Source organism: Balaenoptera physalus (assembly GCF_965194825.1).
Source record: "Balaenoptera physalus genome assembly, chromosome: 19".
In the NCBI taxonomy this organism is placed as follows: domain Eukaryota; kingdom Metazoa; phylum Chordata; class Mammalia; order Artiodactyla; family Balaenopteridae; genus Balaenoptera; species Balaenoptera physalus.
In genome coordinates, this window is record NC_138900.1 from 57726786 (window position 1) to 57754684 (window position 27899).

General features: G+C 40.4%; 1 protein-coding gene across 1 annotated transcript in view; it reads right to left on the bottom strand.

Moving 5' to 3' along the window:
- Positions 1 to 27899, bottom strand: part of ADAMTS18 (ADAM metallopeptidase with thrombospondin type 1 motif 18) — a 425082-nt gene that overhangs the window by 59813 nt on the left and 337370 nt on the right. The window contains exons 9-16 of the mRNA XM_082438969.1: positions 18727 to 19009; positions 15948 to 16141; positions 15593 to 15676; positions 13890 to 14049; positions 11139 to 11244; positions 7645 to 7782; positions 5444 to 5597; positions 203 to 298 (exon numbers count right to left, since the gene is read on the bottom strand). Coding sequence (XP_082295095.1) covers positions 203 to 298; positions 5444 to 5597; positions 7645 to 7782; positions 11139 to 11244; positions 13890 to 14049; positions 15593 to 15676; positions 15948 to 16141; positions 18727 to 19009 — 1215 coding nt within the window. The remainder of the gene's footprint in view (positions 1 to 202; positions 299 to 5443; positions 5598 to 7644; positions 7783 to 11138; positions 11245 to 13889; positions 14050 to 15592; positions 15677 to 15947; positions 16142 to 18726; positions 19010 to 27899) is intronic.

Genomic DNA, 27899 nt, shown 5'->3' on the forward strand with positions numbered 1-27899 from the left:
AAACCTTCTTAAAAGATGGAGCCAACTCGGTTATGTTCGCATTGAGTTTTAGAATAGCTGCTAAAGAATGCTGGTTAATTGAAAGCAAAGTCAGAAAATACATGAAGCCAAAGCGTTCCAGTCTGAGGTAACAGTACAAATAGTTTGGGTTCTACACTTTATTAAGTTTCTAGAACTAAAAACTAACAAGTATGCAGTTTACCATACTCAAGCCACAAACGGTCCCTTCCGCGGCAGGCATGAACTTGGTCTCACACCTGTGGCCCACTCGGTGGCACCAAAGTGATTTGCAAATGTCCTGAAAGGAAAGAAAGAGATGGCAAGGGTGATGATACAATAAAAACAAAAAAATCCAAAGCTGTTGTATACAACATTCTATTTTCAGGTGGCCGAAATGGGACATTATCCAGAAAGTAGAGTCAAGTGAAGTTAGTAGTAGCAAGGTAACCAGTAATATGTCCTAGCAAATACGTAAGCAGGAAATTTCTACACTACCCATATATTCATGTGTGTTTAGTAACGACTGGGAGGTAACAATAGTTAATTTGGAGACTATTTGCCTTTTAACTAAGAGATCTGGTTTCTAACCATCATCACCACCATCATCCCCACCATCATCATCACCATCATCCCCACCATCATCATCACCATCACCATCACCACCATCACCATCATCATCATCACCATCACCATCACCCCCACCATCATCATCACCATCATCACCATCACCATCACCATCATCATCATCATCATTTAAGTAGAATAGACCAAGACTGGAATAATGCATGTCTGATTCAAATCCTTGTCCTGCATTTCCAGGTTGCAGGACCTATGGACATGTTACAGAAGCCCTTTAAACCACAGTTTCCTCACCTGTGAATAAGTGATAAAATTAGCACATGCCTCAACAGCATTGTTCTCAAGGATAAATGGTGTAAATGATCATCATCATTCCTTCTTCATCTTTATAATAATTTTCAAGCATTTGGACAATTTAATTCTTACACTAGGCCTATGAAATAATTTAACTCTCATGCTGGATTGTAGTAGGCAGAATGATGGCCCCCAAAACAACCATGTCCTAATTCTTGGAACCTGTGGCTATATTATGTTATATAGCAAAGGAGAATTAAAGTTGCAGATAAAATTAATGTTGCTAGTCCGTTGACCTTGAGATGGGGAAGTGCTTAGATTTTCCAGATGGGCCCAAGGTAATCACAAGGGTCCTTAAACAGGGAAGAGGAAGACAGAAGAGAACCAGAGAGGTGGCAGTGCGGGGAGGACTCAGGGAGGTGTTGCTGATTTTGAAGATGGAGGAAGAGGCCATGACCCAAGAATGCCAGCCACTTTGGGAAGCTGGAGAAGGCAAGAGAATGGCCTCTCTTCTAGAGCTTCCAGAAGGAACACGGCCTCGCCAACACTTGATTTTAGCCCAGTGTGATGCATTTCAGATGTCTACCTCCAGAACTGCAAGAAAATAAATTTGAGTTGTTTTAAGTCACTACGTTCGTGGAAATTTATTACAGCAGGCATAGGAAATAAATACTGTCGTTAACACCATTTAGTGGTGAACATTAATTCCTCTTATAAACTCATTTAGATGAGGAAACTGAGCAAGATACTGACAGTTTCAAGCTGTAAAGTCCCCCAGCTGGTAAGTGGCAAAGGCAGGACTCAAACTGGCCTGATTTTAGAGTCCGGATCCTTGACCACTGCTCTGGACCTGGATGTTTCATCAATGGATGCTAGAAAGCTCTCAACTTCTCCAGGCCTTGGCTGCCTATCTATAAAGGAGGGGTGGGGGAACTTCCTTGGTGGCACAGTAGTTGAGGATCTGCCTGCCAATGCAGGGGACATGGGTTTGAACCCTGGTCTAGGAAGATGTCACATGCCGCGAAGCAACTAAGCCTGTGTGCCACAACTACTGAGCCTGCGCTCTAAAGCCTGCGAGTCACAACTACTGAGCCCCCATGCCACAACTACTGAGCCCATGCGCCTAGGGCCTGTGCTCCACAACAAGAGAAGCCACCGCAATGAGAAGCCCACGCACCGCAACGAAGAGTAGCCCCCACTCGCTGCAACTAGAGAAAGCCTGCGCACAGCAATGAAGACCCAACGCAGCCAAAAATAAAAAAATAATTAAAAAAAGAAAAAAATAAAGGAAGGGGACTGAACCAGATTCCTTCCAGCTCAAAAGGCAGAGTTGCTTTTCAGAATGACATCATTAATGGAATGTCAAAATCATGAATCGCCGAAGTCATTCCATTTTGTTCACCACATTCTATTGACTAAGGTAGAAAGTGAACACATCCATTTTTGGGAAAATAGTAATGATGAGGGAGGATACAAAGTGATTTTTGTGGTCACTTGTTGTACTCCTGAAAATTCAATGAACCAGGCAGGCACCTGATTCTCCAAGCATTCCAGTTAATAGAGATTTCATGGTTAGAAAATATGGCAAAGAACATACTTAGAAATATTTCACAAAAAAAGTGTTCCACAGGACTGAGAAAAGAAAACACAGGGAAACGAGAGATACAGGCAGTGAGCCTGGTCTCAGGGACCATAAAATTCTTCTCCCAAAAAGAGAAGGGAAGGACCTCCAGGACACTGCTTGGAAACACCACCACCAGCAGCAGCCCCAGATAGGCACCACACATACTATTTCCAAAGCTCAACACAGCTCAGAAGACACAATATGGAAACATTTCCCATGGAAATGGACCTGCTACTGACATTGGTAGAGAGCCTGAGGCAGCCTTCCAACAAAATGAATGAGGTTCATCATCTCCGTGTGCTCCCATATTGGGTCATAGGGGGGACAAGTTAAGTTGGGAAAAGGACAATCTACATCAAAATGGAGGAAAGGGAGGTAACCATTGAAACAAAGCCGCAGTTCGAAAGGCTTTCAGAATTAAATTGTTTTCCCTCTTACAGCCAGGGGAAAGCCATAACCCACACCCAGAGCTTATATGGCAGCCACCAAAATGACCCCAGGGTGGACCAAAGCAGAGGAGACCCCCCCATTCCACAGCCAACGCCAAGCCACAGGGCTAAGGAAAGGGGGCAGCTGGAGAAGACCAGGAAAATAAAGCAAAACACAAAAACACAGGGATTCCAGAGTGAAATACGACAGGCTGTATGAACATGTTATTTCTTTTGTGGTGAAGTACAGAAGTCAAGCGTAATTATAGCCAACGACATGCTCTGACGACCCGAGAGCCATCTGAGAAGGCTTCCTTTTAAAGTAAACAGAATTGAGAGTTTGCACTTTTTTGCTTATTCTTCCCTCTTTTTTCCCCCAACCTATTCATCTAACTTTTCCTTATCTATATAATTCTCTAGACTTAAGTCATAATTTAAGGGAAAGGAAAATAACCACGGAGACTCCAAAGGTCTCATGTTGCTTGGATGTGACTCTTTAAGGAAAGAGTCTCAATGCTGTATGTTGTTCTGTCCTGTCCCTGGTTGGCCACCTTCTCCTGTTGTATTCTAAAGATTGGATGCCCCTTCAGGGGAAGTGTGACATACTCAAAATGTTAATGGTCCTTGCATATCAAACTCTATCAAGCATCTCAAACTTAACATGTCCAAAACAAAATTCCCCAGCTGTCCCCCCAAATTTGTCCCGTGTTCAGCCTTCTCCAGCTCGCTAGCGTTTGCCAAATTAAGATCCACATACCATGGAGGATACACCAAAAAATGTGGACGGTGTATGCATACACTTTTCTAATGGTTACGCATTTAAATTGCACTAGAAAAATATGCAGTCCCATGTCAAACCGGCGATATGGTGGTTATTATTTCTTAGGACTGGACTTTTATTTTTTTAAAGTGAGTTGATTCATAGAAAAGCAACAAGTGAAAAATAATACAGAGATATGGCACAACTAATAAAGGTAATTGTTAAGGACTGAATGTTAATGCTGAAGTTTAGGAAACACTGGTGTTAACTAATGAAGAGCAGGAAGCTTAACATCAATGTGGGTGATGCGATTTGTTTAGCTTCCACCAAGGAAGCTTTTTTTTGTGGCTCTGGGCAAATGGAATACATTCTCTGAGCTCCACTTAAAAAGTGGGTGATAATTCTCACTTCAAAAGGTTGTTGTGAAGATTGAGGAAAAGTAAAATAAGTCTCTAAGTGGAATGCCTTATGTGGAGCAGAGCCTCACTTAGCAATTGCTGGAGGGTGATGGTGGATGGTGGTGACGGAGGACATTAGTGATGGCGATAGCGATGGCGGTGGTGTTGCTGATGATGGTGGTAATGGTAGTGGTGATGGTGGTGGAGAAAAAGGAAGAGGGAGAAGAAAGGAGGAGGAGAAGGAATAGGAATAGAGAGGGGAAGAGGAGCTATAAATCTCCAAAATTTCCATGTATCCAGATACCTAGAATTTCCACGTTTCTCTTTGGATACTAGGAATTAACCAACTTAAAAATGATTCTACTTTTTAGGGATGTTGAGATGGTCAGTGATGTAGTTGTCAACCAGCTGGAACCATGTTTCTCCCATTTCTACGTCCTGGACTTTTGCATGTTCCCATATATCTTTTTCACAGAAAGGTAAGTCTCTCTTTTTTTTTTAACTTTTAATTTTATATTGGAGTATAGTTGATTAACAATGTTGTGTTACTTTCAGGTGTAGAGCAAAGATGAATGGATAAAGAAGATGTGGTATATATACACAATGGAATATTACTCAGCCATAATAAAGAATGAAATAATGCCATTTGTGGCAACATGAATGGACATGGAGACTATCATACTAAGAGAAGTAAATCAGACAGAGAAAGACAATTATCATATCATATCATATCACTTATATGCGGAATCTGAAAGAAATTATACAAATCAACTTATTTACAAAACATGTAAGTCTTTCTTGAATGAAAGATGACACAAAAATTGTGTTAAGATTACTCAAGATACACCTTGATACTCAAAAGACAAAAGATTATTCAACATACATACAAAAAAAGTGTTAAGATTACTCAAGACACATACAAAAAAAAGTTAGCTGCCAATGATTGTGTTCATATTACTGTAAAAGGCATATGTATGTCCTCTGAGGTGGTGATGATCTTATATGAATTACATTAAAAGGGAATATGAAACAATGATAACAAAAACAGTTACGAGCAGTAGGTAAAAGCTATTGTATCTAGATTTACTACTTGTGATAAAATCTTTGTCTACAGAGGAGGAATTTTCTTCCAAGGACGCAGTCAGATGGTATTTAAACCAGGCATGGTCTACAGGGGATAAGCCTGGATAATTCACTGACAGTAAAATTGCCACTTAATTATCACGCCAAACAGATGACATTTTAGAGATAACCCAGACTCTAACCCTTGGCCTTAGCAAACCAAATGTTTATTCTTCTGGTAGATACACAGACACACAATAGAATCTTAATGTAAGTTTGAAATCACAAGCAAACATACCTTCACAAAACCAAGGCTGCATAACTTGGCTTTTGCTCCAAATTGCCACTTGCACTGTGTGTCAGCATCATAAATCTGTCCTGGTAGTTGGTCCGGATATTTATACTGTCCTGTTTGCTTGGGCTCATCCACCAGACACCCAGCCTGAGGTGTACTGCAGTGATAACACATCCTTATTAGTTACCAAGTCTATCTGTGATCTGGCCACACAAAACAACATACCTCTGAATGCATTCATGTGAAGAAAAATGTAACATGGCAAAGAAATAGGTACAGGCTTAAAGTGAAAAGAGTGAGTCCTGTCCCGTCTAAGAAGATGAAATTTACACAACTGCAAAGGGTTGTACATGGTACTGGAAGTTATAGCCATCCAACTTGTGAGGCTTGACCTACTAGGAGATGGGAGAAGTCAGTATATTTGAAAACTTTCCCCAATAGACTCATTCAACAATATGCAACAAATCTGTCTGAGTGCCTACTCTGTGGTGAGTATTAAAGTTACAAAATAAACTAGTTAGAGACAGTTACTTGTCTTCATAGAGTTGAAAGTCATGCTGTGCTTTTTTTACAGACAATGGGGCAGTGGTCAAAGATGTATTTTACCTCAAATAATCTCTATGAGCAAAAAACTAAAAAGATTTTGAAACAAATCAGGGAATCAGGAGAAAGGATGTGTTGAGAAAATAAGAAGTCAGTCTTAATGGGATGGATTTTCATAGAAAGCACCTTATCTCCACTTACTTAAATAATTAAACTAGGATGTCACTGAGAGGTAAAATAGTATGGTGGTTATGTGTGATTTTGGAGTCAGACAGATGGGGGTCCTAGTCAACCACGCAATCAAGATCAACTCTTATACATCTCATTACTGACATAATTTGACTTCCGTAAGAGCTGTTAACACGTCAAGCGAGACAATGTAACATGATGACCACAGCGTAGGAAGCATTCAAAGTTAGCTTCTGTTGCTGTTATTATTATTATACACAAAAAAGCATTTAACTATATCATAAAAATGATGGAAGTTCAATCTATACTAAATTGACCTTGATTTATAATATTTATTGATTCCATTCTCACATGAGATAGAAGAGAAAACTTCAGGCCCCGGATCATAAATTTAAAATGAATTAGAAAATCTTCTATGTGAGAAAGTCACACAGCGAGAGGCTTGTCAATTTTTTACCATCCTTTGGGGCATCATTTGGTTAGACATCCTTCCATTGAATCAGCCTTGCCTGTGTGTATGGCTAATTCTGTAAACATCTGCAAATAATAGGCACTGGCACAGGTTCAAAAAAATAAGTATCAGGGGAATAATAATTCTCAAAGAAACTTGGTTAGTTTCCCTAATATCTGGTCAAAGGGAGATGCGATAAGAACCTGAGTGTTCCTGCGAGCCCACATAGATTAACAAGCTGTATCTACATACATATAAAATGATACAATACACGTATGTTTAACCACAACTCTAGTGTTGTAAAATGGTCAAATATATATAATATTTAAGAAAATCAAAGGAAATGTCAAAGAGTTTCAAGTCTGTGTTCATCATTTACTATGAATCCAATAGTGCTACCTTCCTAACTCCCATTTTACTAATGAAATCTAGGAGTTTTGAGTTACTGAAGGGATTTTACATAGCTATCATCATGCCCTTTGGATGTCTCTTGGACACTGAGCTAGCTCATGGCCATTTCAAACAAAACAGCCAATCAACACAAGGCTCCATTCACTGTAACACAAGCACACCATTTTAGCACTTTTAATACACTTACGAGCGAGTTGATTGATTAGATTAAAATAATTAGTTACAGTAAAAAGGCAATATATCCAGCAACCTCTGGACATCATAGAGGAGAGAGAGTTCTAAGCACAGACCATGGAGTCATAACAGACCTAAGTGTGAGTCTTATGTTGACAACTTACCAGCTATAGACCCTTAAGCACAATTAACCTCCCTAAGACTCAATTTCCTCAACTCTAGAATGAGGATAATAATAGGATCGATGTGAGGATTGAATGGGGCAATATATGAGGAGCATTTAGCACAATATTAGACCTTCACTGTATTTCTTCAACAAGAATCATGACAATATCATCATCACCAAGCCACCAAGTATTTGTTTTCATGTCTGTTGAGCACCGTTCACGGTCACTACTCCAAACCTGGGAATGCCCTTGGCTCTGGCCTGTCTTACCTGAGGAATTTCTTCAGATACTGCCGGCTGCACGAGGACCATGAGAACACCCCATTGTTTCCGGTCAGCGTGGGGGACATGATGTTGCCTTCTGCCTTCCTGCAGGGGTTGCCTTCCCCGTCGTGAACCATGCCGAAACTAAAACAGAAAGAAGAAGACAGAAAGCCTTCTGGGAACCCATTTCCCAAACTGTAAGCAGAGGAAGAAAAAGATGTATTGAGAAGCAGGGAACCCAAGTGAGGGACAGAGTCATTGAAATTGTAAGAAAAGGGAAAGACAAAACGAGGTACTATCTAGTGTTGTAAAATTCATGTAGAAAATTCTAAAGAATGCTAAGGGCTTTTTTTATATTATACCTTGGCCACAAAATCAAAGAATGGTATACGTGCTACAGATTTTAAGGGTAAGAAAATTTTGGTCAAGATTTCCAAGTTAAACTAAAATGATGAGACAAATTCTTTTATTCCAAACAGCAAAAATGTTTTTCTTGCCACCCATATGGAACTGTGGTAAGAAATTTCAGAATGAGTAGGAGGTAAGTACAGACAGAAGCTGATTATATTTGTTTATTGACTCTTTATGCATAAGGATAGTGTGACATATAAACTTCTAATGATGATCACTTTATTGCTGAAATCACAGACTCTTTATATAATTAAATTCCCCTACCTACAGTCATAAACATCTTTGAAAATTAATGGTTGAATCCATCTACTAAAGACGCATGATGGACTTCTTTTGAATGCATTTTTTGAGAAGACTTTAATTTGGCCCATTTCACCAAAGAAGGTTCGAGCAATAACAGAGTAAAAATAATTTTAGGTGGTTTACCTAGAAATCATATACATTACACCTCAATGACTCAATGACTCCCAAATCTCCTAACTGGTAGCATAAATGTGACATTAAAGTTTATATGCACATGGAATACACACACCACAAAGTCAGAGCTTACTTCAGGCCATATTAAACTGGAAGGGGATGGGGAAATAAGCTTCTTTGGTCATCTCCAAAAAATTCAGTACCCAAAAAAGCTTTCTGTGACTTTTCTCTGGAGGTAGAGAACGGAGGGATACACCAATTTATCATTGATTTAGATTGTTCTTAGCCTAATTATTTAGAGGAGTAAAATGTGTCTCCTAAGAACATATTTTTAAGAGGCAGGTAGGATTTCTGTGGAAATAAGCATGCTACTCTGATATAATAATTTATCAATATAGCTATCCTTCGAAGGTAGCCTATTCCAAATAAACAACTGTATTATAACCATAGATATGATCCTATTGTGACCCATGTCTGCAAACTAGCTATTTTCCCATCATTCCTCCCAATTTATCAGGCAAGGAATGGCAGGATGGCAGTATACTGTGGTCCTATCAGTGAGTACCCCAGGGCTTTAGAGGTGACGGATTCACACATAGGTATTAATTAACCTCAATACACACTCGTGGGAAAGCATTTTCCCATCCTCCACTTTGTCCAATTCAGTTCATTGTTGTACCTAACCAGGAAACTAAGGGGGTCTGTTTGGGAGACACTCTTTCTAAATATATTTGTGAAAGTCAAAAGCAGAAGGCAATTTACATGTAAAGCACCACAGGAAAGAGTAAGAATCACAGAAATGGGGATAAGGTGGGGAGAGATCAAAGCCATTACTCTAAGAGGAGAAGGTCATTAAATCAGCATTTCACTGTGGTTTTACGGACATAAGAAAACCAAGTTTCAATTGAATTTTGAACTTGAAATTTCTTAATTTTCTAATTTACTTTGATTTAACACCCTTTTAGAAGATAACATGCGTTTTCTTTAGCACACGTCAAAAGTCTTGTCAAAATCTCATGAATTGTCTGTTTCAAAATTTAACTCTGTTAGGCCATGTTATTTAGAATTTGAGTATGTGCTTTCCATTGTATCTGTTCTTCCTCCTACCTCTGACTCTCCTCACCCCACCTGGAGAATGTCTTTGGTTTTCCTTACTAACGTGCTGGATTTTGATTTTGGTAACTTTAACTCATGACCAAGGATGATTACATTTTTTAAAGGCCAATACTTTTTTTAAAAAATTTATTTATTTTTGACTGCGCTGGGTCTTCATTACTGTGCGCAGGTTTTCTCTAGTTGTGGCGAGTGGGGGCTACTCTTTGTTGTGGTGCGCGGGCTTCTCATTGCGGTGGCTTCTCTTGTTGCGGAGCACGGGCTCTAGGTGCGTGGGTTTCAGTAGATGTGGCATGCGGGCTCAGTAGTTGTGGCTCGCGGACTCTAGAGTGCAAGCTCAGTAGTTGTGACGCACAGGCTTAGTTGCTCTGCGGCATGTGGGATCTTCCTGGACCAGGGATCTAACCCGTGTCCCCTGCGTTGGCAGGTGGATTCCCAACCACTGTGCCACCAGGGAAGTCCCTAAAGGCCAATACTTTTTTAAAAGTGAGAAGACTGGTTCATGTGGACCTCATGCTGGTGAAACAAATTTAGATGTATATTTGACATTCATAGATATTTTATTTCCTGCACTTATCAAAGGGACCTTGTGCCTAATGGGCATTTTTGCACCACTGTTCCAATAAAACTGGTTCATTCATATCTTGCTATGAAAGCAGTTGTGCATAGATATAAAATGCTGGGTGACTGTTGGATAACAGTAATGGTCAAGATTCAAATTTTCTGAAGATAATAAATAGCTCACAAGACACACTAATACCAAAATACCAAAATATAAATTATAGTTGCAAAATAGATCGCGTTTGCTTTTATTTTTAAGTCAGAAATTAACTGATGCTCTGAAAACGAGCATTCAATATAAATGCTGAACACAAGACACACATACATACACTCCTAAACTCATACACCCTCTGAAACAGTCATTTCGTGAAGCAGTATGCTTATTCCAATATAGATGCTACTGCTTAAATAATGTTTGAAAATTCTCTGTAGAACTGTATGTGTACCAGGTTATATGCGTCATAAAATACATTCATCTCATTACTCTTAGGTTTCTTATTCCTCCTTTCTAACCCTATTCTCACAGAAGAATTAAATTAAAAGAATATTAAGGACATGCAATGACACCGAGGAAAAGAATATCCAGCATACACATACAGCATACACAGAAGTTTTTAAACAATTAACATGTCATTACATTCTGCGAATTGACATGTCCCCATGATTATTTCTGTAGTATAATGAACTAAAAGTATCTTTACTGCCGCAAAACTTGGAAGAAAATAAACACATGCCTAAATGACCAGAGGATCCATTAGATAACTTGCAGTCTGTTTATGCACACAATGTAACACTGAGTAGCTATCAAATGTTCTTTAACAAAAGCCTCAACAATGACTGGCCTTTGATTGAGCCCTTCTCATAGTCAAGTACTATTCTAAGCTTTATACAAGATTTATCCTATTTATTCTACCCAGATCAATAATAATCATTAGAGGAATGTCAATGAATCATCCAACTGGTTTTCATATAAAGTGGTGTATCAAGGGGTCACTTACTTGTGCCCTGACTCATGAGCGATGGTGAAGGCCAGGCCAAGTCCCGTGTCCTCATTGATGGTACAACTTCGGTACTTACTGCACATCCCACTGATGGGGGCAAACCCTGTTGAAAGAGCAATTTCAAACCCAAAGTCAAAAGGAACACACACAGATACCTGATCATTTCTGATGCCCTCAAAATGTTCTGCACAGTTTTAAAGGATTAATGTATTTTCTTTTTTCGGTAGAAAAACACTAAAGGTATACGCCTCTCTGTCCTCTCTAAATAGATAAGAGTAGGACTTAATACTTTCTTGCTTTTAAAAGATATTGTCATCAACTGACCCTCCTAACAACTGTATGAAGGCAGTATGAGTATTGTAATTCCCATTTTATATATAGGATGGATAGCAAGTCACAGCATATTTATATGCCTGATCTAAGCTCATTATTTGGGTCAGAACAATTGCTAAAATGATAGCTAAACCAATGTAAAATAGTCACTTAATGGTAGTATTAGCATCAAAGCTCAAGGTGTATTTTCTAAGAGAAAACAAGGTATATTTTCTAAGAGACGCATCCTCATTTTTCTCCAAAGCAGATAACATGAAAAGGCCTAAAGAGTGTTAACAGATTAACTTTATTTTTCTCCTATTCATTATAATGTGATAAATGTTCCTGTTCCCCAAAACTACCTCCTTCCAAGAGCAGTTATAAAATCATTCCGGCCTGTTCTCGAGTTTATCTTGAACTACATTATAGTGTTGAATGCCTTTCTTCCCAAGTGTGGATCTTCATAACTAGTAGAACAAGGATATGTACCCAAGAGTATGAAATATATGCTTGTGAATTGACTGCATCCACCTTGCTGCCATGATGTAAGTGAGGTCATCTGGTAAACCTAATGTATAGGCACACATCATGGATGGCACCATCATCATCAACGCTAAATAAATGGCAGTTAAATACCACACACTGTCCTATATGCCTCGTATACATCTACGTGTGTATAATTATATATTAGAAACTGAGGCTCCGAAAGGTGAATTAATTTGCTCAAGATCTCACAGTCATAAATTCTAGACTCAGGATTTAAGTGCAGACATATTCGAAGTCAACACCCATGCTCTTTGCATTAGGACATGCTGCTTTAAATAAGTGACTTATAGACCAGTTGTTAGGGTTATGTCCTAACATAACTGTACTCGTTTCTCCAAGTCTTTCCATAAATTTTGGTCTCTGACTGACTGATAAAACTACCTCTTCTCAGAATCCCTCTTCAAAACAGCAACAATGCACCGGGCTATCAAATGTCACTTTGCAAATTCCAAGCTCAGAATATGACTGAATGTATATCACCCCCATCATAAAAACCCAGCCTACGGAACAATACCCCAAATGGTTGATTCTCAGTCATGCATCGTGTTTTGAAGACTGTGATTAATCGTGAACTATTAAAATAAACTTATTTTATAGGACATAATACAGGCATTACAGAGAATTTGAAAAATACAAAAAATAAAAAAATCTAAAAGTCCAATCTACTTTTTTTTAAACAAATTTATTTTATTTATTTATTTTTGGCTGTGTTGGGTCTTTGTTGCTGTGCGCGGGCTTTCTCTAGTTGCGGCGTGCAGGCTTCTCATTGAGAGGGCTTCTCTTGTTGCAGAGCATGGGCTCTAGGCACTCGGGCTTCAGTAGTCGTGGCTCGCTGGCTCAGTCGTCGTGGCTCGCGGGCTCTAGAGCACAGGCTCAGCAGTTGTGGCACACGGGCTTAGTTGCTCCGCGGCATGTGGGATCTTCCCGGACCAGGGTTCGAACCCGTGTCCCTTGCATTGGCAGGTGGATTCTTAACCACTGTGCCACCAGGGAAGCCCATAAAAGTCCAATCTACTTTTATCTTTAATATATTTTGAAGGATTATAAAGCACTTCAAGGAAAAATATATTTTGAGGAAAAAAATGGGAGTAAATCATGTAAACTTTTCTCAGTTCCCCCACATTTTTACCATCAATCTGGACTATCAGTTGTGTCTGAAAAATATGGCTCCCACTGCCTGTTTTAGTAAAGGAAGTTTTACTGGAACACAGCCATGCTCACTTGTTTACATATTGTCTTTTTCACTAATACAGCTGAAGTGAGTAGTTTCAACAGAGCTTGGATGACACACGCAAAGCCTAACATATTTACTGTCTTGCCCTTTGCAGAAAACATTTGCCCACCCCGATCTAGATGAGCATCAATTCATTTAAAAAAATTGTTGAATTCCTACTGTGTGCAATAGACTATACTAGAAAATATAACATAGATGTGAACGATAGAGTTCTTATTCACTGTCTTGTACAAATATGGAAGAGCTGAGTCCTTCAAAGTTCAAGTAACTTTCTAAAAGAAGCGTGCTATCTAGGGGCATAGCTGAGTGTCACGGAGACCATTCAAGTTCTTTCCATCTATCCAGTTCTGCAGTCAAGATGCTTCTGGAATAACCTACAACTTATGTAGTTAAATGACAATTTATCTCATGTCTGAAGGATCATCAAAAGGTTTAATAAAGAAAAACACAACTGGAATAAAGTAAAGGGGTCCCCATTCCACACTGAGTTCAGTTAAAAAGAACAATGTTCAGCAGAGGGTACAATGAAGATACTCCACAATTTGCAGATTAAGTCTCCTTATTAAGAATCCTAAGGGCCACCCACCCAATAGAAAGTTTCCAGACTGTGTTTTTAGCTAACATGGGTGTGCATGAAGCATTTGCTCGTATCATACCTAGAGTATCACATGGTTCGTTCTTCCAGGAACAGATATCAAATCCCGTGAGTAAGATGGCGTGGTCATGCCTCTTGCCATTCTTTCCAATGAGGGCAGACTGCCACTGACAAAAACTATTCAGAGACTGGTCTGCATGATGGTTGATCAATAATCCTCCCTATGGGAAACCCACACAAATTAAAGTGTGAATTTGTCACAGAGATGAGAATGCTGCATCATTCCATTTGTACAGGCAAACACAGAAGCATCTTGTTTCTGGGGGAAGGCTCAGCAGAGGAAAACATCTGAGCTAAGGCTGGACATATTGGTATTAAAAAAAAAAAACTAAAAATATTTTGGGTAAATGCTCACAATATTGATAGTTACTACAGAGTTTCAGTAGTGTGCTTTATGACCAACTGTGTTTCTCCAACAAATAAACTGGTATCAGTTAGAAACACCTTTGTTCATCTCACGCTGGTACCATCTTTATAGAACTGTTACTACTTTTAGAACATAATTATTAATTAATGGGGATAAAGTTCCATGACTTCTTCAGCAAAGCATGAGGACGGTACTGACCATAGCTTATTTACCCCTACGTCAAAATTTCCAGCCAAGGGCTTGGCACATCATAGGTTACAATCCATCAATCAATAAAACGAAAGCTCACTGAATGGATGAAGAAACAAATAGCCACAATATTCTAAAGGGTAAGAAAGGACCTAGTCTTCAAATAATTTTTATCAAAATGTTTTCTCAGAACTATTGACTTGGGTCGAATTGAGGGGTTTTAGGCAAAATCTTTAATTATCAGTGAATTAGGATGTTGCTGACTTTGAGTCCTTGGGCAAAGTGTGAGTGGTAAGTTAGACAGAAGGGTCTCCCGAACAACACACACCTTTTCTGCCCTTCCAAAATTCTAAGAATAATTTGATACGTTGTTAACCTCTGTAGCGCTATAGACCTGGGCAATTAGGATCGTTTTTGTCTGGTCTCTGACTCTCTGCTTTGTCCATTCATTACTGGAGTTACAGATGGAGAGGAAAAGCCTCAGGGGACTTAAAAATAGTTGGATTGGTAATCCCCACCTCAGAAAATACAGTTTCAACATCAAAACACTACAAAGCAGTAGGTGACATGCAACTTAACACTTTATTATACGTTGTCTTGCATCCCACTGTAAGCAAGTCAAGGGCAGTTAAATATTCCTTGTTTAGTTTCTGTAGTACTACCTAAGGTGATTGGTTTTAGAAGACAGTAGGCTTACCACCAGAATTTTCAGATGACTTATTTTCAGTATATTTTCAAAATATCCTTTGTACCTACCCAGCATCTCCAACTTGCAAAATCCAGCTAACTTTTAAATCTCTTACCAAATGCACTTTCCTTGTGAAGCTTCCATAATATTTATATAACGCAATATCTATGTTTTACTTTTGTATTCATATTATATATGCACATTTAATCCTATTGGCTATCACTGTATATTGAAAAATATTGCATATATATTTTGTATGTTTATATATAAATAATTATTTTGTGATGTTTTAGTATTTAAATGCACAACCCTATTAGACTGTACTTTCCTTGAGGGTAATTTGAAATTTTCAAATTTGAATTTCTAATGACAGTGACATGGGTTGGCACACAGTAGGTGTTCAATAAGTGTATCCTGAAGGGCAGGATGAATGATGACGTAAATGAAGTTTGGCACTTACAGGTTCTTGTTCCAGAAGAATAAGGCTGACTACAACAATGTTTATATCACTTCCAATGGTCCCATCTTTAAAGAGGCTGGAAACCTGTTGCAACAAATTGAAATCAAACAAAAGTAAAAGAAACAAAATTTGAAAATGTCCAAAACTGCCAGGGGAGATCAATCAGACATATATATAAACATGTATGTTTTGATTTTACCAAATACATGTATGCATGAAGCCAATTTCCTCCAAATTTAATTTTTTTCAATAAAATCGTGTGGCTACACCTGCTATTCAACCCATGCGAGGGAATTCCATGATTTTTAGCTATCTTGGAGAGGCAGGGGGTTGGGGTCCTGACAATCTCCCTTACCATGTTCATGACTGTGAGAATGTACGTGGTGACATTGGCCTTGCCATGCTTTTCCACCATTTTCTTATCTGCTACCACAAGGGTTTCCACGTTTAGGCCTTTTTGTGGCTTTCCAGCTGATCTTCTGGGCCGCCCTGCGCTCCCGTATTCATCAAACCTGAGATAGGTATCCTCTGTGGGAGGCTTAGGGGCATCTACAAGGAACAGAAGAGCATTTGGAGGGCTATCAGCAGAGATCATCCAGGGGAGAGAGACAAAAATCTAAACAAGGGGAGGAGAGAGACCATGTAACCAACACTTCACTCACCTCCTGATAAATGATGCCACTGGTACCTGTCCTGGGGCTATGGACCTAATTTATGGTCAAGAGAGATTCTTTCAAAAGAAGGTTGGATGGATGGATGGATGGATGGATGGATGGATGGATGGATGGATGGATGGATAGACAGACAAATGGATTCAGTAACTCAAAAATGTTCTTCTAAAGAGTCAAAGAAAACAAGCTACAATTCTAGTTGGAAGAGCCGGTCAAGAAAAATCAGTATTGTGGGAAGGAAATGCTCATTTTATTTTATTGCTAAGAAACTGCAGAAACAAGACATTATCCTTTGCTTCTGAATTCATTATCACACTTTGTATATTATTTTCTAAATAAAATTTAGAAATATGTATCCTGTAGAACACTGCCCATGTTCTTGTTTCATCAACACAAACTTGAATGTAGCACAAAATAAGTGGTCAATAAGGGCTCTTTGACCTGATATTAATTTAGTTGCTGGGGAGACAGCATAGTCAGAAGTGATATTTAAAATTAAATACTTTGTAATAGATAAGGTGCAGGCATGGATATTGGCCACAGTCTCTGAGCAGAGACCCGGAAGTACCCGCTGGATTAAGCACGACCCCTTTAGTTATTGGACTGTGACAGATCCAAGGGTTGCTGGGAAGGAAAACGCATTTGAAAAGCTCAGGACAGTATGTACTATTAATATAGATATATTTTAATACTTTAACAACTGGTATAGTCATTATAGTGAACTCAACGCTCCACAGAGAGAAAGTAAAAAATCAAATCATTGAGAGTTAGATTTAAAACCTCAAGTAGGCCATTTTGATAAATGACTCTGAGTTTCAGTTTCCTCATCAATGAAAAGAGTGTAATATCCAACCATAAGGTTGCTCTAAAGATTAGCTCTTATATCTCATATCAAATACATATCATTGGGGGCTTCCCTGGTGGCGCAGTGGTTGAGAATCTGCCTGCCAATGCAGGGGGCATGGGTTCGAGCCCTGGTCCAGGAAGATCCCACATGCCGCGGAGCAACTGGACCCGTGAGCCACAACTACTGAGCCTGCGCTCTAGAGCCCACGAGCCACAACTACTGAGCCCTCGTGCCACAACTACTGAGCCTGCGCGTCTGGAGCCTGTGCTCCGCAACAAGAGAGGCCACGATAGTGAGAGGCCAGCGCCCGCGAAGAAGAGTGGCCCCTGCTCGCCGCAACTAGAGAAAGCCCTCGCACAGAAACGAAGACCCAACACAGCCGAAAATAAATAAATAAATTAATTAATTAAAAAAAATACATATCATTGCCACTATAAATATCATTACTATCATTAATTAATACCACTACTATTATAAATTCATGTCAAATAGATGTTCTTTAAAAAGGATATTTCAGTTACACCCAAATCCCCAAAACTAATTAAAACGGTAGAAACTGTCTTGCATTTTGCTCCTGATCGGCATGGCAGGGGTACCACTTCCTCTTCTCCGTGGGTTATCACCTCGCTGCTCTGTCCAACTAGCTAGTCATGTGCTGCCCATCGCTCCTGAGACTTTGAAATGGGGCTGGTGCCACTGAAGGAACCAAATTTTTAATTTTATTTAATTTTTATTAATTTTAGTTTACACTTAAAAAGTAATATTTGTTTCAGCTGTTGAAAACCTTAAGCATATTTGGAACAGTTTGACTATGTAAGTCTACTTTTAAACTTGAACTTTAAATTTTATGAAATCTAGATACAGATTAAGTATTTCTGGTGAGAATTTATTGTCTGATTTGAAATTGTTCTCGAAGTGTTAAATAAATAGATTTCCAAAACTTAATTTGTAAAAAGAATATAAAATACTTCATTTTAATTTGTTTTCATTGGTTATATTGATGACATGTTGAGATATTTTGTATACAGTGTGTTAAATATATTATTAATATTAATTTACCCATTTAAACATTTTTTAATGTGGCATTTAAAAAATGTAAAATTACATTTGGGGCAGGTGTTATATTTCTATTGGACACTGCTGGTCTGAAAAATGCAGACGGTTGGGCCCGGGTCACAAACCAAGTCCAAGGGTCCTTATGTTCCATCGCCACCTCCAATCAGGTGCCAATATTCTTATTAACTGGGAAGTCATTCCCTCAAATCCTCAAAAGGAACGCCCAACCACACCTGGGAATTCACCTCTGATTTCTTTCATCATTTGGAAGACTGGGTCCTTTTCTCACGGGTACAGAAACTAAAATAATATTGGGACCTTCGACTAAAAAGTAAAAGATGTTAAAAGAGGAAAATAAATCTTTCCAGTTTAACTTAGAAAAAATGATCGCCCAGTTTTTGTCTGACAGGGATGATTTCTGGTTCATCTCCAAGATTAATTTCAGTGGGGGCTTCGTGTAGCCCAATTTTAACCTGCAAAGTCAGCACACCCAATGGCACTTGGGAAAACCTGTCGAGGGCCCAGAGAGGAACAGAACAAGAAGAAGTTTCCTTACATACATTTCTTGCGTCGTCCACAAAAATGCTGCTTTTGCAACCTTCCATGGTGATGTTTTCTTTCTGGACTCCAAGTTGTGTGGGGAGTGCGACTTGGGGGGTGACCAGCAGAGTTCCCGCTGGAGCTCAGGTAGCCATGGCAACGCTGGACCTTCTCCTCGGCAGTCCTTTTGTATAGCACGTGAGGATGGTGGCCTGCAGGGGAGCTGTAGTTGTGTTCCTGGGCCAGGAGCTGAGGTAATGGCGAGATGAGGAATTCATTTTTTCGTGTCCTTATGAGACCTGACTAAAAAGCCAAACACAAAGAAAACATTAAGGATACCACGCATCCCTTTTCTGATGTGTTGGTTTTCAGCAATTGTTTATCAGCTTCTTCCCATGTGCAGGCACTGTGCTAAATGCTTGGAGTGTATCATGTCGTTTTATCTGCACCATGAGCAGTGGCAACTGTTATTACCCCCATTTTACAGATGAGAACACTTAGGCTAAGAGAGTAAGTAGGAAAGCTAGTACTGGCACCCAGAATTCTCCACCTACTGGGGCAGTACTGTTTATTACTATTCTAGGCTGCCAGTCTTGATGTTTGGGACTCAAGGGCTAAGCCACGTGACATCCTGGGAGTCTCCACATCTAGGACATGGCAGACACTGTGGTAAACACAGGACAGAGTGATGAATTGAAAACCAGCCTCGCCCTGAAAGAGCTTATAGTGTAGACAGTAAAAACAAAGACATTCCATCTTGATTTCATAAGCGCTCGATAAAAGAAGTAGCAAGGATTGCAAAGTGAGCGATTATCACTTATCTCCAAGCAGAGGTCTGGGGAATCCAATGGGTTGCACCATCACGAAGAGACATATCTGCTAAATTGAGATGAAAGAGGGGACTGGGGCAAGCCCATCCAATCACAACGTCACTTTCAAGTTCATGGCGCAATACGTCTATCTTTGTACCTGATATTTCAGCCACAATACACCCCTGCCTTTTTCCCTGCACGCTTCGCGCTCTCTCTTCTCTGCTCCAGCCTCAGCCGGGGGTCTGGTTAGAAATGCAGACTCTTAGGTCTCTCCCCAGACCTGCGGACTCAGAATCTACATTTTACGTAGATCCCGGGTGATTTATCTGCCCGTTAAGGTTTGCAAAGCACTGACACAGGGCAGCAATTCTTAAACTTTGCTGAACATAGGAAACGCCTGCAGATCTAAATACACACACACACACACACACACACACACACACACACACACACACACAGTCACTCACTCCCAGACAGAATCCCATACCATCAAAAACCGAATCTCTTGTGACTCATGTATCACAAATTTTTTTAACTGCTCCAAGGATTACACCAAAGTACAGAGTTTGTGACTCAGTGCTTCAGGTCCCACCTGCTTCATGTGCAAAATGGGGAGAATTCTTCCTGCCCTGACCACCTTTCAAGGGGAGATAAAATAACCATTGCAGAAGCCCTTTACACACTCTCAATCCCAGCAGTTTGGATGACTAATGATGAGTGAGTGAATCAACCCACATTCACTGAGCGCCAGCGAGGTGCCAGGCATGCAGGTAACTGCGAGCACATACCTGTGCAGGAAATACGCACACACAGCATGCAGTTCACTGGGGAGCCAGACACATAAATATTCAAGGATGTAAGGGGGTGACAGGGTGAGGGCAGGTTACCAAGGGAACACAGAGGCGTGTGTGGGGTGGATGGGTGGCAGCAGAGGGGCTGTCCCCAGACCTTATTTTAAGCCTCTGTCACGATTCAGTTTCTCACTCCGAAAAGGAGTCCCAGAATGTGTGATGTGGTCCTGATTTTCCTTCCACCTCAGAAGTCTGCTGCCGTCTTAAAGACTGTCTTATGAGGACTTCCCTGGCAGTCCAGTAGTTAAGATGTCACGCTTCCACTGCAGGGGTCGCGGGTTCGACCCCTGGTCGGGGAACTAAGACCCTGCATGCCTCGTGGCGTGGCCAAAAACACCCCCCCAAACCAAGCCAAGACAAAACAAACAAACAAAAAAACAAAGACTGTCTTATGGTCTGTAGCACCAGCATGATGCGTTCCTTCGTTCAGCAAACACCCTGAGCATCTAATTCACCGCCCTGTTCTAGGCACTGGCACAAAGAGGCACAAAGTCATGAAGCAGTTCACATTCCTGCTGTCATAGAGATGATGGGAGAATCAACTGGCAACAAAAATTTAAAGAAGTAAAATCTCACAATCCCAGAAATCCTGCCCACCCACCATACCTTAGGCTGTATCTCAGAGCAGCCTGTCCCCCTCACCAGCCCTGTGCCAGGCTGGCAGATACTTTCATCCTTCATTTGGACACTTTCTATTGAACCTTCGAAATCCCCCATCTTCCCCAACATGGTCTCCTGACATCGGCCAGTGTCCTCAGCCAACACGAATCAACTCACTTCACGCGCCCTGGTATTCATCTCAAATCTGAATCCCTTTTCCTGGCCCAAGAATCTCTCCACCATCTGCTTCCTTTGGAGCCTGGCAGCTGTGTCTGTCCCCTCTCCTTCATACCATCCTGAATAGGACACGTCTTTGACTTTTTCTTTTTTCTTTGGCTGCACTGAGTCTTCGTTGATGCGCTCAGGCTTCCTCTAGTTGTGGCGAGCGGGGGCTACTCTTGGTTGCGGTGCGTGGGCTTCTCATTGCGGTGGCTTCTCTTGTTGTGGAGCACGGTCTCTAGGTGTGCGGGCTTCAGTATTTGTGGCATGTGGGCTCAGTAGTTGTGGCTCGCGGGCTCTAGAGCGCAGGCTCAGTAGTTGTGGCGCATGGGCTTAGTTGCTCCGCGGCATGTGGGATCTTCCCGGACCAGGGCTCGAACCCGTGTCTCCCGCATTGGCAGACGGATTCTTAACCACTGCACCACCAGGGAAGCCCCAGAGCATTTACTTTTATAAGGGAAAACTCCATGTGTCGGGGTCCTCCCTCTTTTACCAGGAAGGAGAGGTTGACTAAAACTCCAGAAATTCTTATCAACTGAGAAGTTTCCGCCTTAAATCTGCGTAACAGCCAAACCCTTGTTTACTGGGCTTTGCCTGATAGGCTCCCATAACTGCCATCCCCTACCCCAACCTTTCTATTGTCTTTAGCTGGAGATGGTATTTAAGGGGGCGGGGGATGGCTTGGGCCTTTTGGGGGAGTTATTCAGCTCGCCTGGGCATCTCCCATGCACACAGGAGGTATACTTGTTATTAAACGTCTATTTGTTTTCTCCTGTTAATCTCTCCCTTATTACAGTTGGGGGCGTGGTCTCAGCCAAGAACCTAAAAGGGTAAAGGGAAATTTCCTTTCCTTGCCTACACATTCTTTTTATTTTTTTCCCTTAACATCTTTATTGGAGTATAATTGCTTGACAATGGTGTGTTAGTTTCTGCTGTATAACAAAGTGAATCAGCTATACATATACATATGTCCCCATATCCCCTCCCTCTTGCGTCTCCCTCCCACCCTCCCTATCCCACCCCTCTAGGTGGTCACAAAGCACCGAGCTGATCTCCCTGTGCTATGCGGCTGCTTCCCACTAGCTATCTGTTTTACATTTGGTAGCGTCTATAAGTCCATGCCACTCTCTCACTTCGTCCCAGCTTACCCTTCCCCCTCCCCGTGTCCTCAAGTCCATTCTCTACGTCTGCATCTTTATTCCTTGCCTACAAACTCTTAACCGAGTTCGCACACACTTTTCCTTTCCCCTGCCGTCTTCTTCCTCCACAGACTCACTTGCTTGACCTTCTGATGCTCTTTGCTTTGTCTTAGATTCAGTACCATCTTCCCAGAGAGACAGGATTCAGGACGCTGTCGAAAACTACCCTCCCCACTTCCCGTATTTCGGGCCACAGTTTATTTGTTGTGTGTCCTAATTCAATGAAGGAAACAAAGAAAATGCAACCTTCCCACCACCTCTGATGTCCAGTTTAAACGTCCAGTCGTACACTGGCATCCCTGGTGTATGCCACACATCACCAACCAATACATAATTGGCTATTAGCCTACATACATCTGTGGAATAAGTGAACTGAAGAATCTCAGAGCGGAGGGGATGCTGAGGGTGGCCATGCCAGCACCCTCCTCCCTTTCCAGCCAGGGAAACCAGAGCTGGGAAGCGACAGGTTCAAATTCATTAAAACCTTGAACTCTTTCTATATTACAGATTTTGTAAGCAGATCGGTTATGGGGTCCCTGGAGAAAGAGAACCAGGCATGGCTTTCTTGACATAAGAGAAGCCATTTTGGCCTAAGCCATTTTGTGATCTAAGCCTGGCCACCATGCTTGCCCTTGAACAGGTCTCAGTAGCCAATGATCTTAAGGGAACAAAGGAATGTAGGAACAGAGGAAATAACAAATAACAGTGCAGTGATAAAGCAGAGTCCTAGCTCCTCCTCAAGGGATAGACACAATTTTTGTCTTTGAGTTCTGCAGGAGCTAAGACCCCAACTCAGGTGGAGGATGGAATGATGACGTTGACCCTCCTGACTTCAATCAACTGAAGCTTGCACTCTGTCGACCTTGGCCCCCAATTCTGTACTGAGTTCTTTTCTGCTCAAGCCCCTTCACGAATAACTCATGTACCCTGAGCTTCAAACTTCCCCAGTTGTGCTGTTCAGGGAGCTGCTGCTTTGGGAAGGACCCCCAGTGTTCTCCTCACTTGCTGCAAGTAGTAATACCCCCTTCGCTTGGTTGTGTCTATTGGCTGGACACCCACCAAGAGGCGAATCCAGTTTTGGGGTAACAGTGTGAAGGCAGGAGCCTTCCCTGTAATACCTCAGTTAAACTTCACAGCCACCTTGTGAGCGACTCTCTGCTGGGAGCCCAGGTAGGATTCAGGCCCCCCTTCCCTGAGCAGGGCCCTCACATCTAAGCCCGGCCTCCCAGGGCCCTCACCTCGCCAAGCTGCGGGAAGACAAAAGACCCCATTTACAATCCCCAGCAGACAGAGTGAACAGTTAAAGGGACAAAAAAAAAAAAAATAGGGAATTATCCATGAAAGCTCTGCAGCCTAGCAAACTTCCTAACTTGGTTAAACTCATATCAAAGGCTTAAGCCACTCAACTGCCTTAACTGGACGAACCTGTTTAGAAGCTTTCTCTTTTCTCGTTATTTCTGGAGAGCTCAGATGCAGAGTGACAACTTCTGCATTAAGAAAGCAATAAAAAAAAAAATAGGCATCTTATATTGGGACAACACATGGGGCCCAAACAACCCTCTATATTACAGTTTAGGGCAACAAGGACAAAACTTCAGAACAATTCTTTATAGCAAAACCAGCATTTTACAGGGCTGGATATTAAGGAAGAAAAATATTCTTTTTGGGGGTTTAGTTTGATGGAAAACACTGGAGTCTAACCAAAAATACATCTTATAGTTTAAAAATATAAACCCAGTACCTCTAAAAGGAGCCATCTGTTTAACTGTAGAATGTATGAAGCATTCTGAGTGACTGAACACACGTGACATTCTGACAAAATGTGGCCTGGAAGACAAGATGGATCTGTGGTCCCACGGGCTTCCAACTAAATGGGAGAAGCAAGGATGAAACAAGTAATGATCACACTGGGTAGGAAATATTCCTTTGTGTCAAGTATGAAGGAAAACAAGCAGGGCTCTACGAGAGAAAATAACAGAAAGAGTGAGGGGAGAGGGGAGACTGATTTTGGAAGGTTTTTAGGAAAAATTGTTTTTAAATGGAAATATAGTTGATTTACAGTGCTTCGGATATACAGCAAAGTGATTCAGTTTTATATATATATATATACACACACACACACACATATTCATCTATATGTACATACATATTCTTATAATGTTCTTTTCTATTATGGTTTATTATAGCATATTAAATATAGTTCTCTGGGCTATATAGTAGGACCTTGTTGTTTATCTATTTTATACAGGGAGTTTGTATCTGCTAATCCCAAACTCCTAATTCATCCGTCCCCCACCCCCTTTCCCCTTTGGTAACCATAAGTTTGTTTTCGGAAGTTTTTTTGAGGACAGGTATTTTCACAGAGACCAGAAGCCCTTTCCTGGTTCACGCGGGGGAAACCTAGAAAGAACTATGAGGTGGACAGCTCAGAACTGAGGACGGGAGAAGCTGGCCAGGCAGAGGAGGCTGGTGGAGACCTAGAGGTCCACTCAGCAGAGGCTGCAGCATGAGGACACCCTTAGGCGTCCCCTAGGCTAGAAGGACAGGAAAGGCCCCAGGTCCATGGAGACGTGGGTGCAATAAGCTGAGAGCTGCTCCCAGCTCCCCTTCTGGACTGAATAGTGTTCCCACGTGTTCAATCTTTTCCATCAATATGGTTCAATCTCTTCCAATTTGAAGACCTAGAAATTCAGTCCTGTAGTTCAGCTGCTAAGTTTCAAAATTCAATGGATGATGACCAAGAGTCAATAATATATTCAGATGAGATTTTTTCCATTTTATACTTTTAAAAAGGAGATAGTGTAAGAGAATATGTTTTTTATTTGTTAGCAGTTGTTTCCTATTTTAGATTTCAATGGCCTACATTTTTCTCAAAGGACTCATGTCAGGTACAAATCAGACTTCAAGAAATTTCCCTCAATTTCCATTTAAAACTCCCTCCCTATAGGTCATATTTGAACTCTATCAAAGGCTTTAGATTTAACAGAACAATGGAGACTGCAGATTCTAGAAACAGTTGATGAATTAAGTGCTGGTATGAAGGCACAATTTTTTTTAAAAAGTTCGGAGTGAACAGCCTTAAAGATCAATGAAAATTAGGACAAGACAAGATCCCTGAAGGCAGGGTCTGTGTGTTACGTGACTTGTATCCCAACACTTATACACATTAAATAATCAAAAACCAAAGACTTAATGGGTTAATGAGGTTTGTTACAAATGAAGCAGAACTTCAAATGAAATAATAATTAAAAAAGAACTCCACAGGCAGTATCATTAATCTATTTCTATCTTTAGTAAAGACTAACTGACAGAACAACAAAGTAGCCCCCCTGAGGCTGGCTGGAGAAGTAATGGCAAAGACATATATTTGCGGTTATCAATAATCAAATTATCTTTCACTTTAAAAAATTTTAACCTACCTCCAACTACAGCCACACAAAAATACTGTGACTTCACTGAAGACATCACTTTCTTTTATGACAACGTGGATGGACCTAGAGGGTATTATGCTAAGTGAGATAAGTCAGATAGAGAAAGACAAACACGGTATGGTCTCACTTATATGTGAAATCTGAAAAACAAGTGAACAAACATAATAAAACAGAAACAGAGTCACATACACAGAGGACAGGTGGTTGCCAAGTGGAGGGAGAGAGAAATAGGTGAGGGCTATTAAGAGGCACAAACTTCCAGTTACTAAATAAATGAGTTGTGGGTATGAAAAGTACAGTCTGGGGAATACAGTCAATAATTATGTAATATCTTTGTATTTTGTAAAACTTTGTAAAACTGCTTTGTAGTTTTATTGTGCTGATCATTTTGAAATGTATAGAAATACTGCATCACTGTTGTGCACCAGGAACTAACATAGTGTTGTAGGCCAATTCTACTTCAAAAACAAATTCATAAAGAAAGAGATCGATCCAATGAGTGGTTACCAGAGGCGAGGGGTTGGGGGGAGGAAGAATTGGATGAAGGCAGTCAAAAGGTACAAACTTCCAGTTATAAGATAAATAGGTACCAGGGATGTAATGTACCACATATAAATATAATTAACACTGCTGTATGTTATATATGAAAATTGTTGAGAGTAAATCTGAAGAGTTCTCATCACAAAGGAAAAATCTTTTTCTATTTCTTTAATTTTGTATCTATACGAGATGACAGATGTTCACTAAACTTACTGTGGTCATCATTTCATGACGTGTTAAGTCGAATCATTATGGTTTACACTTTAAACTTATGCAGTTCTGTATGTCAATTATATCTCAATAAAACTGGCAGGAAAAAAAAAAAAACAACTACTTTAACTCCCAGTGGGGCGGGAGAGGTGAAGACATCACATTCTTTAAAAAAAAAAAACAAACAAAAAAAAAACAAACCCACTCTTTTGTCTAAATAATAGTACTAAATAATAATTGATTTGTTGTCCAACATACATGAGGACACTCCAAAGGGCAAATCTCAGTTCAGAATAAACAAAAAGCTTAAGAAATGTCATCAGTATGAAACAAAACTGCACCGTCCAGGGGTTCGGGAAGGAGAAAAAGAAAGCATCAGAGAAATGAAAGACCAGGAAGGAAGGAAAAGTCTGAGAAAGACTTTGAGGAAAACCATCGGCAATAGAATATTTTAGGAGTTTGTGAAGAAGTAACAAATATTATTAAGGTAAAATGGAATGGCACAAGGACAATGCATTAAGGGAAGCACTCAATATAAAAATGAAAGAGTTGAGAGGTAAAATTTAAGCTCTGCTGCTTGGTAGCTGGGCTTAAGCATTCTGAACTTCTGTTTGCTTTTATTCCCCTTCTTTTTCCCATCTGTGAAATGGGAATAAATGTATCCCTAACTTGGGGCTTTCTCATTGGTTAAATAAATGAATATTTATCAGGTACTGTGCTTAGCTGTGCATTGCTCAGTAAATGGTAACATAAAAAATAGAGCCATAATGACTGTTAAAAAGAAAATTAGGGACTTGAGAGTACATTAAAAGAAAAAAAAAAAAAAAAAAACAGGTTCCAGGTGAAAAACATGTGGAACCATTTCCAGTCCCATGATCAGAGAAGAGACAAAATCTGATAAAATTTTGCCACGAGCATGTGGACCCTCATAACATCCTCAGTTCTCTATAAAGTACGTAATTCTAAGAAACTGAAATAGAATTTTTTTGCCGTATGCATCTACACATGCAGAGCTGGATTAACAGACAACAGGCCCTTACACGTGGACACACACTTTGAAAAAAGAATGTGTGTTCAGGATTCCCTATTACCGTCCAAGGGGAAAAAAAATCTCATAGGCTGGGAGAAAAACACCAAAAATACGTATGTCAACAAAAATCTAGCATTTCTCATCCATTCATTGATGTTAATATGAACATCAATGGGACTCATGCTACAAATACGATTTAGAAGGGAATTTATGTTTTCCAGAGTCATATACATGGTAATCTTTCTTCAAAACACTGTAAAGCCCAGGCCATAAAAATTTAATCAGATACCGTCAATATCCC